Here is a 15904-nt window from a genome sequence, read left to right as displayed (position 1 = left end):
CAAGTGCTGGGGTTACAGGTGTGCTTCACCATGCCTGGCAAAGGTTTTTAATTTTGAAAAAGTCAAATATATTTTTTTCATGGTTTATGATTTTGGCATCATATTAAGAATTCATTGCCAAATGCAAAGTTACAAAGATTTACCTGTTTTCTCCTGAAAGTTGTAGTTTTACCTCTCACACTTCAGTCTTCCATCCATTTTCAATTAACTTTTATATATGGTGTGAGGTAAGAGTCCACAATCTTTTGTACATGCATACCTGGTTGTAACAGCACCTGTTTTTGCAAACTTTTTTCTTATTGGTATTCAAACTAGAAAATGTCTGAGTGACATCAGTAAAACTGATACACCTGTGATGCTGCGTAATGCCATGAAGCAGGACCTGAGGCAAACATCCTTATTGAAATTGCTTGCCTCAGCTAACACAGCCTGTTTGGAACCTGTGATTTAGAAAGAAAAAACAAAAGCACAACTCTAGAGGCTGAATTTGCTAAATGCAATTCCAGCATTTGCCCATAACAGAGTTTTTGTTTTCTGCCCTGTTTTGAAATCCAGAGACCATCAGTTTGCAAAGCTTGCTCTCTGGGGCTAATTTCACTAATTCCACTTGCTATCTCATTTGTTTCCTGTTATTTCTTCACTTGCAGGGGAAGCAAATTCTCTTTTTTCTAATTTTTTTGTACATTTCATGGAGCTTGATAACACCTTTGTCTGCACGGTTACTGACTGGAAGCCTTTCCTGTTTCTTCAGTTGCACTAGCCCTTTCCCCGGGCACGCCGCACGTGCATCTCGTAAGTCTTGTTGTGAGTCTCACTATGTTGTTCATTTCCGTTCGTCTTACAGTACTTCCTGATCTCTCTCTCAATTTTCTTCTTCAATCTGTTAGTCATGCAGGAGTGTTACTAACCTCTCCCTGCCATGGTGGTCAGGGAACGTGCAACATACATTGTTTTATTTCTATTTATTTAGAAGGTGAGGCGGATTTTAAGGCCCACCTTACTGTCTTGGAATGCATTCCCACGTGCACTCTGTTGTAGAGCACAGTGTCCTGCTGGTCACTGGGAGGCCGGCTGAGCCAGGGTTAGAGTTAGTGTGGTCTCCGGTTCCTTCCAGCACTCATTGTACACTTGCCATCACAGTCAAGGCTGGGCTGCCTGCACCTCCCAGTCTGTGCTTCGTGCATCTGGGTGCTCTGTTCTGGGAGACTGCTGTGCCTATCTGGATTGATGCTGTACTCCGCATGTAACATTCCTGCTCTAGGTTGTATGTTTCCCAACCTTTAGCTTCCAGTTGTTCTCCTCTTTGGATCTGAGTGTGTCTTCTCTAAATGATGTGGCATCTTTTTCTGTGTGTTTTTTTTTTTTTTTTTTTTTTTTGGCTTCTGAGTCTAACGGGATCTGCTGGTTGACAACACTGTTGAAACCACTGACGTTCAGGTTAGAAGTATGGCTCTGGTGAGTTGTGTTTCTGATGTGGGAGGCCCAGGCTCACCCCAAACCCCTTCTCCCCCAAATCCACTCACATTCAAGGCTCTACTGGTATAGCTGGATTCAGGACTCTTATTTTACTTGGTCTCAGGCCGTGCTGTGTCTGTATTTTTCCCTTAACCGCCTCATTTCATGTCACGTGGCTCTTCTCTCATATGCATTTCACTCTGATTTTATCCCTGTTTTAGACGTGGGGGGTGCTCTCAGGTTTTCCATATATATTTTATCAGAATCACCTTTGGATTTAAACTAGCTTAATTCCAGGGATACACGAAATCCATATTTTAAAAACTAATCATGTAATTTTCTTATCTTTAAAGGACTAGGTATTAAACCCCAGGCCTTTGCCCCAAGTCACATCCCTACCTTTTCATTTTGACACAGGGTCTCACTAGTCACTAAGCCAGGCCAGGCGCTCACACCTCAGTTCCCCTCCGTCCTCTGGGATGCTAGTCACTATGCACCACTACCATGGCTAAGTCCTGATGTTCTGTACAAGCCCTGATCACCTTTTAATGCAGTATGTTATGAAAGCTGCTAGCTTTGGACTAGTTAGAAATGTTAGAAGTTTCAGGGTTTTGTTTTTGTTTTTGGTTTTTTTTTTTTTTTTTTTTTGGTACTGGGGATTGAACTCACGACCTCATGTTTGCCATGCAGGCACTTATGCTGCTGACCTAAACCCTCGGGCCTAGAAGTTTCAGTTTTTGATAAACCTGCATATAAGGATTAGCTAAATAGCTTGTACTGTATAAGAAAAAAATTAATTTCATTGTAATCTTCCCTGGCACTATCAGGTTCTTGTTAAAGGATCTTTTCAGCATTAAAGTGTTGTGAAAGGTCTTTAAGGGCTACACTTTGCTTCTAAACTGTGCACCATGCAGAGTGCAGTCATTTGGGCCGTGGCTTCCTCTCAGGAAGCTCTGTGTTTGTGTTGTGAACTGCATGGTGAATGCAAGCGCAGGTCGCTGGGGGCTCGGCTGGTTCAGTGGGGCCGAGGCACACATCCTACACCTGAGCTTCAGGGAACCGATGTCGGAGTGATGACTACAGCTGGATCATTGCTAGAGATTTGTTTTTTTTCCTATACTGGGGATCGAATTCCTGGCTGCCTGCTTGCAAGGCATGTGCTTATGCTGCTGAGCTAAATCCCCAGCCCAACTGGAAATCTTTTAACAGGTGGCAGATTTTTGTCGATTACTTTGTACTCTTCCTCTTAGCTACCTTACACAATTTTCAGGTGGTCTGAAAGAATTTTACTTCTGTTAATATGATTGATTTAATTTTTTTCCTTTTTTATTTAATTTACCTTAAAATCAAGTAATACTGTGCCACTGTGGGGCTTTTGCTATGTTTACTCCCTAGGTAACACCTGGCTCTGTGCCGAGAGAAGCAGAAGTGTAGCTAGCAGAGTTGAGGCTTTGGGCCCTGCATAGGACATTAATGGGTATTTTTCAACAAACACATACTTTTTCCATATGAAAGAAAAAGTTCTTTCTAAATTTAGACCAGAGGAAGCCAATGTTGTTGTGCTTACCTGATCTGTGTACTTCTAGCTCTGACCGGAAGGTCACAGGCTAGTTTTTATGGCTGATTTTTCACTTTGCTTGTGGGGTAAGGATGGAACCTAGAATCTTGCCTGTGCTAGGCAAATGCCCTAGACTGAGCTGCACACGAGCCCATTATGACTGATTTAAACGTTATCACCTCATGTCCACTCTAGTTTCACAGTGCACTTGAATCCTTAATAGCATTTGGCCTTCACGGAGTGATCCCTGGCAACTCTTTGATGGGGCTGGAAGCACCCAGGTCCCGGCGCGGGTTGGGTTCAAGCGATGGCATGGGTTCAAGCTTCCATGGAGAACCTGAATGCCAGAGAATTCATGAACACCACTGGCACCATGCAGGGTTTCAGGTACAGTGTTCTAGAAGTCACCAGTCTGAACAAGCAATGGGTATGTACAAATGTTAATGCAACGCCTGTGTTTTTTGCTCTGTTGGCTGGAAGGTGGTGAGTGTGGGAACTTTCCCCTCACTCTGCAAGTAGCAGACAAAGCTGGGCTGCCCAGAGGAAGGCTAAGGTTTCATGCTCACCTCTTTAAGCCTCACCTATCATCCTGAATGGAATTTTCTAGTCTGTAAGGCAGTGATGAATATGCCTTACTTTGAAATTACTAAAACAGTGCTATAAATGTACAAGGTATTATAATTATGGTCACTGAAGATTTAGGTCATAGCTAAAAAAAATGCTGTTCTATTTTTTCCCCTCTTTGCTGTCCTCTCCCAGGTGAATATGCCTTCTAGGAGCAGTTGTCTGTGAGCAGCTGGGATGAGTGGCATGATCCCTGAGGCCAGAGCAGCACAGCAGGTGCATGGCACAGAGCATGTTTTACAAAAATCTAAAGTAAATATAAGGAAAAATTCCAACATTCCATTTTTAAATAAACACAGCAAATCAATGAAAATGAAAATATTTTGAGAAACCCATGCCATCATTTTTCACAGATCTCTCAACACTTGAAAGAGATGCTGAATTGTTAAACATTTTAATTACATAGAGCAATTTTTAAAAAATTGTAGTAAAAATAAAATCAGTGGTAGCAGTTGTAACAAAAGGTGTGGAATGATAAAGACATCTGAAACTGTGAACTGAAAACAGGAAGGCATCTGAACTTTCCACAGAATTCCTTAGCTCCTCCAGAAGCCCTGGGGTGGTGTGTGGACAAGTGCAGGGTCTCACAATGACAGGGTGCAGATGTGCTCACTCTCCCTTGATCTGAGAAAATACTGGAGCAAAGTGATGTAGACTTTTCTTGCCTCACAGTTTCATGGGCTTCAGTCCATGGCCTAGGACATCAGGATCAGCCCTGTCCATCTCAGGGTCGCTGGGAAGAAGACGGAGGAAGGGGGCCCAGCATCCCCTCCATGGGTATGTGCCTGTGACCTGCTTCCTTCTCCAGCTTCAGCACCCAGCAACAGTACCTACAGCTGGGGACCGCACCTGCAGCACAGAATCTTGCAGGACACTTAAGATCAGATCGGCACTACCATGGTGAGGTGAGGGTTACAGAGTTTCACAGAGTACGAAAGAAAACTACATAAAAGTTAGAATTATACCATCTTTGCCCAGAAAGTCCCAAGGGAAAAGATTTACTATCTCACATCATGGCCATGAATCTGCACTTCACCAAACAAATGCCTTTCATAGCACATAACCTTCCTGTGACTCTGGGCCATCAAGGTTTCCCTTTCAAAATGTGCTTATGTATTTTTTTTAACTATCACCTAGGAAAGGAAAAAGTCCTAGTACAAATTGTTTTTAAGGTAAAGTTCGCAATTGTCTTTTTCTAACCTTCTACTCCCTTTGTTCTCCCTACATGGCCATCGTGCCCTGGGTATTGCTGTATCTTGGCCTGTGCCAGCAGTGAGTGGCTCACGAGCTCCCTGACCGCCTTTCCCAGGCCTAGGAACACCGTTTCCCCGCATGAGCTGTCCACCCGCACCCGGGCAGCACCGCGTGGCGCCAGCAGGTGGCGCAGTGGCTCGCGAAAATGTGGACTGTTACTGCATTGTTCAAACGGTTTTAAATGCTTCCCCATTTCCGAAATGCACGCGGAATTTAAACTTTTAAAATAGCAAAATTTGAGAACGTCTGTTTATGACTTCATTAAGAGAGCCCGACGTGTCCAGGCTTGGCGCACATAAACATTTACCGGTGAGATCATGAATCTAACTACGCCTCTCTGCCGCGACCGCCCCACGCAGAGCTCGCTCCCTCACCACTCCTCGCCCTCCTGCGAGGCCTCAGTCCTTTGGGGCCCTTCTGAACCTGCGGACCACGGCCTTGGGTCCCGCTCCACAGTCGGTCGTTAGCTGGCTCGCGCTACGACTGAGCTCCGGGCTTTAGGTGGGCGGCTCAGTGTTCTCAGCTGGCTCAGAGGTGAGGGTGCAAACCACACTAGAACCCAGCAGGTCGAGAAAAGACCCAACCCCTCCGAGGCTGAGGCAGGAGGACTGCGAGTTCTAGGCCAGCTTGGGCAATTTAGCGAAACCCTGTCGCAAAAAGGGCTGGAGGCTGGGGATGTAGCTCAGCGGCATAAGCGCCTTCCTCGCGAAAAGGGCTGGGGATGTAGCTCAGTGTCTGCCAGACCTCGGCTTCAATACAAAGTATAGGCAGAAAAAGAGAGAGAGAGAGAGAGAGAGAGAGAGAGAGAGAGAGAGAAGAGAGAGAGGAGAGAGAGGGAGGGACAGAGGGCGGAAAGGGGGAAGGAGGGAGGGGGGAGGAGGGAGAGAAAGAAAGAAAAAAGGAGAGAGAAAGAAAAGGAAAGAAAAAGCAAGCAAGCAATTAAGCACTAAAATCGGAGGAGCAGGCTGTTGCAGGTGGTCCTCGCAAGGCCTCAAATGGGGCGCGGGGCAGCTAGCCCCCATTTCCCTGTGATCCCTGCCGACCGCGGCCAAGTCCCTAACCAGCTTTCTGCAAGGAGGTCACATGCTGGGCCCAGATCTGAGCGGTCAGCTGCTCCAGAACGCCGAACAGCTGCCCGGGCAACGCCGTCTTCTCGCCCCGCCCCGCGCCGAGTCCCGCCCCCGGGCCCCGCCCTCCCCGTTCAAGACCACGCCCCTCCGACTCCAGGCACCGCCCTCAGGCATGACGACAGCCGCGCGCTCGGGCGGGTGGGCGAGACACGGACTCCGTGCGTCACCGGTCGCGGGCGGTCCGGGCGCGGCCCCGCGGATCTCCGCGCGTCCCCGCCCCTCCCCCACCCCCCCGGGTGCGCACGCCCGCGGGACGGGGACCGGGACTGGGACCGGGACGGCGGCGGCCGGGCTGGCGGGGCGATGCAGCGGCGCTGAGGCGATGGCGCAGGCGGCGGGCGGGCGCGAAGCGCTCAGCCTAGAGGAGATCCTGCGGCTGTACGGCCAGCCCATCAACGAGGAGCAGGCGTGGGCCGTGTGCTTCCAGGGCTGCGCCGCGCTGCGCGCCTCCCGCCCGCCGCGCCGCCTTCGCTCGGCCGCCCAGCTGCGCGTCTGCAGCGACGGCGGGGTCGTCGTGGGCGCCGCGGAGCGCGCGGAGGAGGAGGGACCGCCGGCCGCGGGTGAGCGCCGCATCCCGTCCCCCGCACCCCCCGACCCGGCCTGACCCCCGCCCTCCCCACCGCTGGGTTCCGCACCCAGTCCCTTCCCACCCCATCCCCCTCATCCCCACCAGCACCGCGTTCCGGGACTCACCGATCCCCACCTCGTTCCCATCCTGCATTCCCATCCCTGCCCGTGGCGTGGCCGTGGCCGGCTCCGCCTTGTCCTCACCTGGGGACCTTACCCGGCCCTCACCCTGCACCCCATCCCCATCCTCAGGGGACCGCGGGGGAGAAGGGCCTGGACTGGAGCCACATAATGCCCACCCAGGTCAGCCCCTGAGGTGGCAGTGGGCTGGTGGCCTGGCCTGGCTATTAGTCTCTGCCAGGCGCTGCCCTGCCCAGGCCTCAGCTTGCAGATAGGTGCTGGCCCGCAGCCGCTCACCTTCGGGTGCAGGAGTTGTATGTGTTACCTGTGGGCTGTGGACCCATAAGCTGTGGGTCTGTGTGTGTTCACCCATTGGGGCTCTGGAGCAGTGAGCGTGTTCGCCTGTGTGTGTGTTCACCTGTGTGTGTGTTCACCTGTGCCATGTTCATCCCTGGGCCGTGTCAGTGTTACCCTGGGGTGCTGTAGCACTTTACAGAGGGCTTGCGCCCTCTGCACCTGTGCCAGGAGGGCTGTACTTTTCCCAGCCAGTTGCCAGCTCTGAGGGCACTGGCTTTGACAGTGTTTGGTTTGACTTGGGAACATGGAGAAAGTTGCTTAGCCTAGAGGAAAAATGGAAAAATAGTCTAAATAATGATTTTGGTGGCATGGAAGTTAGAAAGTAGGTATTTCTTTTTTTTTTTTTTTTTTTGTCTTTTTCCTTTTTTATCAGTACTGGGGATTGAACTCTCGACTGCCTGCTTGCAAGGCAGGTGCTTATGCCGCTGAGCTAAATCCCCAGGCCCCAAAAGTAGGTATTTCTAACGTGAGTATTAAAATTGGTTGTGATGGAAAATGGACTTGTTGACAGAATGTTGAGATAAATGAAAATGGCTTTAGTTTTATGTCATCTCATGGGCATTCTTCAGGACTGGTCTCCTACACCATCATTGTAGTTAAGGTGCTCACAGCGCTGTATTGGTGATAAAGGTTGGTAATAGGCTTTGCCTACCATTTTTTACCTAATTCAACCTTTTGAGAGGCAAGTCTATTGAAAACATAGAAAAACAATCCACCCTCACACTTAAAAAGTTGATGGAAATGTCAAAATGCTAAGTTGAAAGATGTAATTCAGTAAAGTGACATGGAAATCCTTTTCTAAATTGATGAAAACATTCAAGATTATAGTTATCAGTTTTTTTCTACCAGAAAAATGTAGAAAACCTAAAAGTTGTCAATGGTTATGGGATACCATTTAGTGTTTCAGTACAGGAATAGATTGTTTTAAAGAAATCCAGCTTTTTAATATTCCCCTGAATGTTTCCGGTACTAGGGATTGAATCCAGGACCTTTGGATGTGCCACATCTCCCACACTCTGAATCTTTTTGGCTTGGGAAAGGGTTTCATCAAGTTGCTAGCTTGCCTGTGCTCCCACCTTTGCTTCCCTGAGTGCTGGACTTACATCTGTCACCACATCCACTGAAATTACATTTATTTCCAGTCATTTAAAAAAGTATTTGATGTATTTCTTTTAGAGTTGGACTTGTTAATGATAGAAAATAGTTGCTATTGTTATATTCCTTAATTACTGTGCAGTAAGAGAGTATGAAAAGGTGCATTTTTAAAACACAGTGACACTCTGCCTCTCTGGTTGTGTGCGAGCTGCTTTTGGAAGCCATGTTGACAGTGGTGATATGTGGAGAGAACCCTGCGTGGCCAACAGTTCTGTGGGCCCAAGGCGCGAGGTGGAGTGTGGCGTCCGGACTGAGGTTCTTCGGGGTGTGTCCTGCTGTGGTGTGCTCAGAGCTGATGTTGGGCAGTGTGAGTGCCTGTGTCCTTGGAAGTGCTGATGTGATCAGTGTGAGGCCGGGGAGAGCACAGGGAGCTGTCAGTTTCCAGAAGCGGTGTTGGTGTGGAACCGTCCTGTGTGGCCCTGCAGCTTATGGATTGAGTGTGGACTCATGGGGCGTGAGTGCCAGCTTGACCACCAGGGCCTGGCTGACAAGCAGAGCACTGTAGCATGCTTCTTAGGAACTGAGAGGAGCTGGTGGATGTGTGAGATGTTTGACCTGGATCCTAGATGGGTGATGGGTTTGGTGTGGCTCATGATGGGTAACTGCTGTTTCTAAGGAAAGGCTGCGATCCTGAGCATGTGTTTCCAGAGGCACTTCCTCCTCTTCCATTTATTCAGAGGCCAGTGGGAGTGGCGTGGGAGGGGGCGGCATTCCCACTTTCCCGTTATGTGAGGATGTAGTTCTGCATCTCTGGGCAGGGGCATGAAGCAGGCTGGTGATTGGCTCAGAGTCTGCTGGTGACTGGAATCCAATCCAGGGCTTTGCCTTAGGTGGGTAGCCTTGTGGAAGGACACACTGGGTTTGATCCCTGGAAGAAGGCTGACCTTGGACAAGGCTGCTCAGCCTTCTTCTCTCAGCCTGCTGTGGAATCGGAAGCTCAGGTTAGTGCCTTCCTCAGGCGAGGACAGATGTCTGGGTCAGGCTTCCTACCTCTGTGCCACTGACATTTTGGCTGAATGAGCCTTTGTTTTTGAGGCTGTCCTGCCACTGGATGCCACCCCCTGGGTGACAATAAAAAGTCCTGTTCTAAGGGTGGAGCCCAGGGAGGTGTGGTCTAGCCGAGGGCTTGGAGCCAGGGACTGGGGAGAGGGGTGTCAACCAGTACCCACAGGCCCCTGCCACCAGTCATGTGCGTTCAAACTGGTTGGGGCTGGATGTGGAATAACTGATTTTGGTTGCTGTCTATGTGTGTGTATGCATGTGTTGTAGGCCTCCGTGTGCCTGGCAAGCACTCACCACTGAGCTGCCTTTTGTTGCCCTCACTGGTGTGTGCAGCTCAACATAGTCTGTACCACCCCAGTGCAGCGCCCACCTCCCCTCCTGGTCACTCATGGCTCTGCAAAGCAGGTAAAGGCCGTGCCAGGTGGAAGCAGCAGTGAGGTATGGTCTGCGTGTGCTCAGCACATGAGCATGTTTATCCCCCATGCTTTAACCTGTAGGCAGCTGAATCTGCAGATTGGAAACCTGGGATTTTAGAGGAATCAGTGATAGCAGAGCATTAGAATCATTTCTCATCTCATCCAAGGCCTTGGATACTCATGATAACAGTCATTCATTTCACATTTTGTCACATTTTTTGATGCACCGTTAGTGTTAGCCATATAGAGAACATTTGTCACGTAGGGCCAAATCTTGACTGTAAATAACCCTAGCGTTGGGGATGGCTTCCTGGAGCCTGGAGAAGACCTGCTGGGTGTGGAGCTTCAGGTGTGGCCAGGCCAGACCTGCAGAGGGTTTGAGCTGGTTGGTGGGAGGACATTTTCTGTGGTTCTAAGGAGATATTGTCCATGCAGAGACAGAGTCCTGCGAGTCGCAGGAGAGACGTGAGGTAATGAGACCATGCGTAGAGAAATGTGACTCTTGCCCACACATGCAGTGTCTCTGAGCCCTTGCTTCCTGGTGACTAAATGGAAGGGTCATGTGAGGCGGGGAACAGAGGGACTAGTGGTGGGGTGGGGCAGGGCATCCTGCCTGTTGGGGAGGAGGCATCTGCGTTCATCTGTATCAGGTCAGTTCTGGGCAGCAGACGCTTTGTGTCCCTACTGTGTGTGAGCAGCAGTCTGGTTTTCTTGTGATTCAAATATGAATCAATTTTGTTGTGAATGAAACTAGCAAGGCCTTATGGCTGTCACCTGTGATCCCAGCTTCTTAGGAGCTGAGGTAGGAAGCTTCCAGCTTGGGAAATTTTAGTGAGACCTCGTCTCAAAAAATAAAAAACGCTGGGGTGTAGCTCAGTAGTAGAGGGCCCAGCATTCAGTAACCTAGGAGGGAAAAAGACAGAAAGTGAGACACCTGCACAGTGCCAGGGGTGCTAGGCAGCTAGTGGGGTGTGACCTTTAGGCTCCCCAGGCTCCTGCGCATCCTTAGAAGGCTGGACTGGTGCAGAGGTTCCTTTGCTCATGTGGGAAGAGCTGCCATCAGTGCAGCACCCTATGCAGGCTGCCACGCCTGGGTATTTTGGCTTTCGTCTGCCTCTGCCCTGGGCCAGAGACCCAGTGGTCTCACTCCGCTTTGGCACTTAGGTCAGGACTCCCCTGGAAGCCGCTGGCCTTGCTGAGGGTTTTGACTAAACCTCAGAGAAAAGGGATCTTGCTCTCCGCAGGCAAGGTCACCCTGTCTGCGCCTCTGTGGGATCCTGGTCGCCTCCCCAATTGTGGTTCTGGCCTCCTCCATTGGCTCCAGACAGCACAAAGGAAAGCCTGACCTGGGGTTTATAAATGGTGAGGGAGCAGCTACCTGTTGTTCGGTGCAGTATACTGTGTTTTAATAAGACATTGTCTTTTAAATAAAATACCCATTTTCGTTATTATTGAACGTCAGCTTTGAGTTGGCTTTGTGTTGCCAGAGAATCATGGAGCTCATCTGAGAATGCCACGTCTGCTCCCCATTACTGCGTGCATATGTGAGAGCGAGGCTGCAGCGGGTGCCCTGCTGTGTGCCTGGTGGGGTGACCACACATCGGGCTCTGCTTGTGGCTCCTGTTTCCACTGCCCGAGCCTTTTGTCTGGTGCCCCTGGGTGCTCAGGAGGACCTGTACGGTGCCCCAGACCATGTGTCTCTGCATGGGTCCCCTAGTATCTGAGGGAGAGCCCAGAGATGAGGTGGCTCTTCTCGGCACACGGTGGATGCATGGCTTGTGCGGGCATCAGTGGTTATGGCAGGCTTGAGATGTGGGCAGGCAGGGCTGTCCTCTGAGAGCCATGATTCTGCCTTTTCTGTGTTCATGCTGAGAAGTGAGTCACAGAGTCCGGCTTGTACTCTGGGATGGCCGGACTGCTGAACTACCCTTCTGTTGGGACACTGGTCTCTTCTCCCCTACCATTTACTCAGCCGTTTCCTGCTATCGGTCTGGTGACCCGTGCCTTTCTGTACCTCGGTTATTACCGCTCTCGTCATTCTGTTACTCTGGATTTTGGAGCATTGGTCCGGGTGTGGCACACACTGCCTGCCACTAGTGCCGTGCGGCTCATTTCCTGCTCCAGCCTGTGTGTTGCCACGTCCCCAAGGTTCCTCGAGTTGGAGAGTGGTATTAAGACCGCAAAATCTGGGTGCCAGCATGCGTTGTTGTGTTTGGATTTTGGAAGAGTTTGGTTACTTTTTGCCCCCAAGCTTTGTGCCATCTGGAAGGTCCCTGGCTGAGCTTGGCTTTTAGCATCTCTCAGATGTTGCTGAGTACCAGGAGTCACGTGAGGGAGAGGGGGCCATAGAGAGCAGAAGGGACAGAGAGCAGGGCTCGAAGCTGGAGCACGGCAGGCTGATGACACAGTAGAAATCCCTTCTTAGTGTGCATTTGAGGATAATTGATAGGCTACTTTCCTTCTGGTTTAAAAACAAAATCTAATTTCTTTTACATTTCTTACTCAGAGCTGTTTTCTTAGGCTTTTTCCAATCTCCTCCTGTCTTAGTTATCTTTCTTGTTGGTGAGAACAAATACTAGACGCCCAGTGCACACAGTTTGTGGAGGTTTCCATCCACATTGGCTGGCTCCAGGGCAGGTGTCACAGGGCAGAGCTACCATTTGTATTGGTGGGAAACAGTCAAAGCTACAAGAGGGCAGATGGGGAGGCCTCCTTCTGTCCCTTACATTGGGCACAGGCCACCAGGATCAGGGTAGTGCTCATCTAATCCATGGATGATCCAGCAGTCACCCACCTTAATCCCAGCTCTGCACCCCAAACCAATAACATGCTCTAGATTCAGTCCCCCTACCCCTGTGATTGCATGAGGCTTTGGGGGGCATCTGGACACAAACTGTAATACCTCCATACATAGATGTCTCTTTTTGTCCAAGTTCATTGTACACATATTAAAGTATCAACTTTAACCACTTAATTTACTGGTGTTAATTACACTCACAATCATTGCTGCTGTGTCTAGTTAGAAATATTCATCACCCCACGCAGCCACTTCATTCCCTCCTCCCCTGCCTTCGTAGTACAGATTCATCACATTTTGTTATTGAGTTTAGGTGTCTTTGTAGTTTTCACCATAACTTCTTTGTTGGCCTGTGGGTGGTGGGGGTCCTGCCAGTTTTTGCTGCATCTGGGGGCTGGACAGCGCTGTGAGATGCACACATGGGCAGAGTTGTAGCTTCTGGTGCATTGGCACTTTGAGCAGCATAGCTATGGTTGTGTGAATAGTTAGTACCTATTTTTCTTTAATGTTTGTATGTTTTACTCCTTTCTGTAATTGTACTTTGTTTTTTTCTGAATTCTCACACTTAAGAATGTTGCTTACCAGCAGGACATAGCTTGGATTCATTTTTTATCCAATACAAAGTCTTTAACAGGGTGTGTGCCAGCAAGTACCTTGCTGGGTCCAGAATCCTGTCTAGGAGGTTTGCAGGCGTTGTGCTGGCTGGGAAGGAGATGGCCCAGGAAGGCAGGAAGATGGATGGGGAAGGGAGGGAGGGGGCAGGGGAAATTCCAGGAGCTAAAGGTAAAGATGTGAAAGGGTAGAGGTATGAAATCTGGCAAAAACCAAACTGTTCTTGTGCCTCAGACGGTGGTGACCCTCGAGTCCATTCCTGTCCATGTATCTGGATTCCCTGCCATAGCATCTTTTGCTGCCTGTACCTAGAATGAAGTGTTGTCTGGAGTCTGTTACACATTTCAGAATACAATTGTGTATTAAAAAAAAAAAAAAGGAAAATCATAATGACTCATGGTCTCTTTAGTTTTTATTCATTCAGCTGTTTCTACCTCAGCTGTGAATTTAAAGTAAAACCAGCCTGCAATTCTGCCACTTTGCTCTTTGCTCTTTGTTCTACTCTGAATTCTCTATGAACTGGAATTTAAAAAACTGACTTGAAAGGCAAAAGGAATCTTTAATTGAAATTGGAATTCATTTGCATAACTATAGATGCTTGTTTTTTTGTTTTTTTTTTTTAATCTTTTTGAAGCAGGGTCTCACTATGCATTTCAGGTTGGCCTTGAGCTCACTTTGTAGCTCAGGCTGGTCTCGAACTCACAATGATCCTCCTGCCTCAGCCTCCCGAGTGCTGGGATTACAGGCATGAGCCACCACGCCTGGCTAGATGCTTGGGTTTTAAAAGCCTCCCGTCTCACTCTGTGCTTCCAGTCTCCTCATTTTCTCTCCTGCATTGCAGAGTTCCTGTGTTTTCCTTTCTCAGTGGTATCTCACAAGGTACAAATCGAGACTGTGCTGCTGTGCAGCTGGAGGCCTCCCTCCATACTGCAGTTCCCTGTATCTCTCCGGCTTATGTGATTGCTGACCTGGATCTCAGTTCTCAGCCTGAAAACGCCACAGCACGATGTATTACACAATTCAGTGTGTGTCGCGTCCACACACAGTTGTTCTGATCTGTTTGGGATCTGCAAGTTCAGGACTCTTCACAGAAAGGATGGCGGTCTTCCTTGGTGTCAGGTTGGTTACAGACCCGATGCCTCAGTCTAGGTGCTTGGGCCTCACATCCAGCACAGTGACTACACATGCCTGGGGTATATATCTTCCTGTATGCCTCATTTTACCCAAACTCCTTGGAGCCCCCAGACAGCACAAGTGCACTTCAGTGTTTGGGGAATGAGGAGAACCTCGTGTGCCTGTATAGGTGGGTTCGGGGCTCTGCCATGGCCAGCTGAGCCCCAGGCCTGGGCCTGGACGTCAAGGCTGGCCATGCCACATCTGCCTGGCCTGCGGTCTTCCCTGCTGTGGCAGGGAACCCTCAGCACCTCAGTGCAACTGCGCCTCTGACAGATGTGCTCAGTTGTTACTAATCCAAAAGGTCTGCTTTGTCCTCATTTTAAAACAGACTTTAATCCAAGTGTGGCGGTGCATGTCTGTAATTCCAGCACTGGGGAGGCTGTGGCAGGAGGATCACTTGTGAGTTCAAGGCCAGCCGGGGCTACAAAGTGAGTTCAAGGCCACCCTGAGCAGCATAGCAAAACCCTGGTCTCAAAAGAACAGAAAAAAAAAAAAAAAAAAAAGGCACACTTACAATGGAAATGTAAGGCGCAACAAAGCACCTGCATGATCACTGACACCTGATTGCTGGAATTCTTTCACCATGAGGGCTGCCTGCTGTTGGGCTTTCGAGAGGCTCCACACGGAGTGGTGCTGCCTCCCCGAGCTTCGAGGGCTGGAGCAGCCTGCATCCGGTTTGCTGCTGGCCTCCACCTGCCACCACTATGCAGGTGCCCCCGCCATGCTTTCCATGACTATGGGGTTCAGACCTGCTGTTTGGGTCTCATCAGATCCGCTGCCTCGGACACTGCTGAACAAGGCTCTTGGTGAATAGAAGCATTTGCGTTGAGTGTGTTCCTGCTTGGTGATTTGTGCTGTGCGTTGTGTTAAGTAGAGCTCTGTTTTTGCTGAGAGTTTTCCAGAGTTATTGTGTTTCATAGACTTTGAAGCTAAAACCCAGGCATCAGTACAGTCTTAAATGATTATAGCCTGTGTGTGTTTCTTTGTGCTGAGCTGGGAGTGGAACCCAGGGCCTGACACATGTGAGGCATACTCTACCCTGAGCCCCCAGCCCTGTACTGTGTGTTTCAAAGTAGCCCAAAGCAAAGGCTTTGAAAGTTCTTACAATAAAGAAGTAATAAACGTTCGAGGTCATGGATATGCTCGTCTCCTTGATTTGATCCTTCCACAGTTATGTGTGTACTGCAGTTTCACTTTATATCCCATAAATGTGTTCATCATTATTTGTCAGTTTACACTAAACCTAAAAAATTGGACCGGTGTGAGATGTATGCAGGGATTATATTCCTAATAAAAAATAAGAAACCAGGCCCTGTTTCAGGTTCTGAAGCTGTGACTCGTCAGTCTTTGTTTACTACTCGTGTTAATATATTTCTTAAAAACTAGGGCTGTTAGCTTTTCCTCCTGCAATTCCCTTTTCTCTCCCACCCGGACATAATGGGAGGCCACATTTCTGTCTAATATCCATCCTTAGTGTCTTGTCTCCTTTTCACTCATTCCTTTTCTTAGCCTCTCTCTCTCTCTTTTTTTTTTTTTTTTTGTCTTTTTCCTTTTTATCGGTACTGGGGATCGAACTCACGTCTGCCTGCTTGCAAGGCAGGCGCTTATGCCGCTGAGCTAAATCCCCAGCCCCAGCCTCTCTCTTTTCTTTCCTTCCTTCCTTCTGTCCTCTCAGTCCTGG

At 49.2% G+C, this 15904-nt stretch overlaps 1 protein-coding gene across 7 annotated transcripts in view; it reads left to right on the top strand.

Moving 5' to 3' along the window:
• The first annotated feature begins 6150 nt into the window (after positions 1-6150).
• Spire1 (spire type actin nucleation factor 1) overlaps positions 6151-15904 on the top strand; it is a 92349-nt gene continuing 82595 nt past the window's right edge. For 2 of the 7 annotated variants that reach the window (XM_063232006.1, XM_063232005.1), the window contains exon 1: positions 6151-6581. In XM_063232006.1, the coding sequence (XP_063088076.1) occupies positions 6344-6581 (238 nt within the window). In that variant the 5' untranslated portion in view covers positions 6151-6343. The remainder of the gene's footprint in view (positions 6582-15904) is intronic. The other 5 variants (XM_013146665.3, XM_005001219.4, XM_013146664.2 and 2 more) reach the window with 4 other exon arrangements.

The sequence above is a fragment of the Cavia porcellus genome, unplaced genomic scaffold (assembly GCF_034190915.1).
Source record: "Cavia porcellus strain 051 isolate PalLab524CR breed Dunkin Hartley unplaced genomic scaffold, mCavPor4.1 scaffold_20, whole genome shotgun sequence".
Lineage (NCBI taxonomy): Eukaryota > Metazoa > Chordata > Mammalia > Rodentia > Caviidae > Cavia > Cavia porcellus.
The sequence above is the reverse complement of the archived record's forward strand: the minus strand, read 5'-3'. Positions and strand labels throughout refer to the sequence as shown.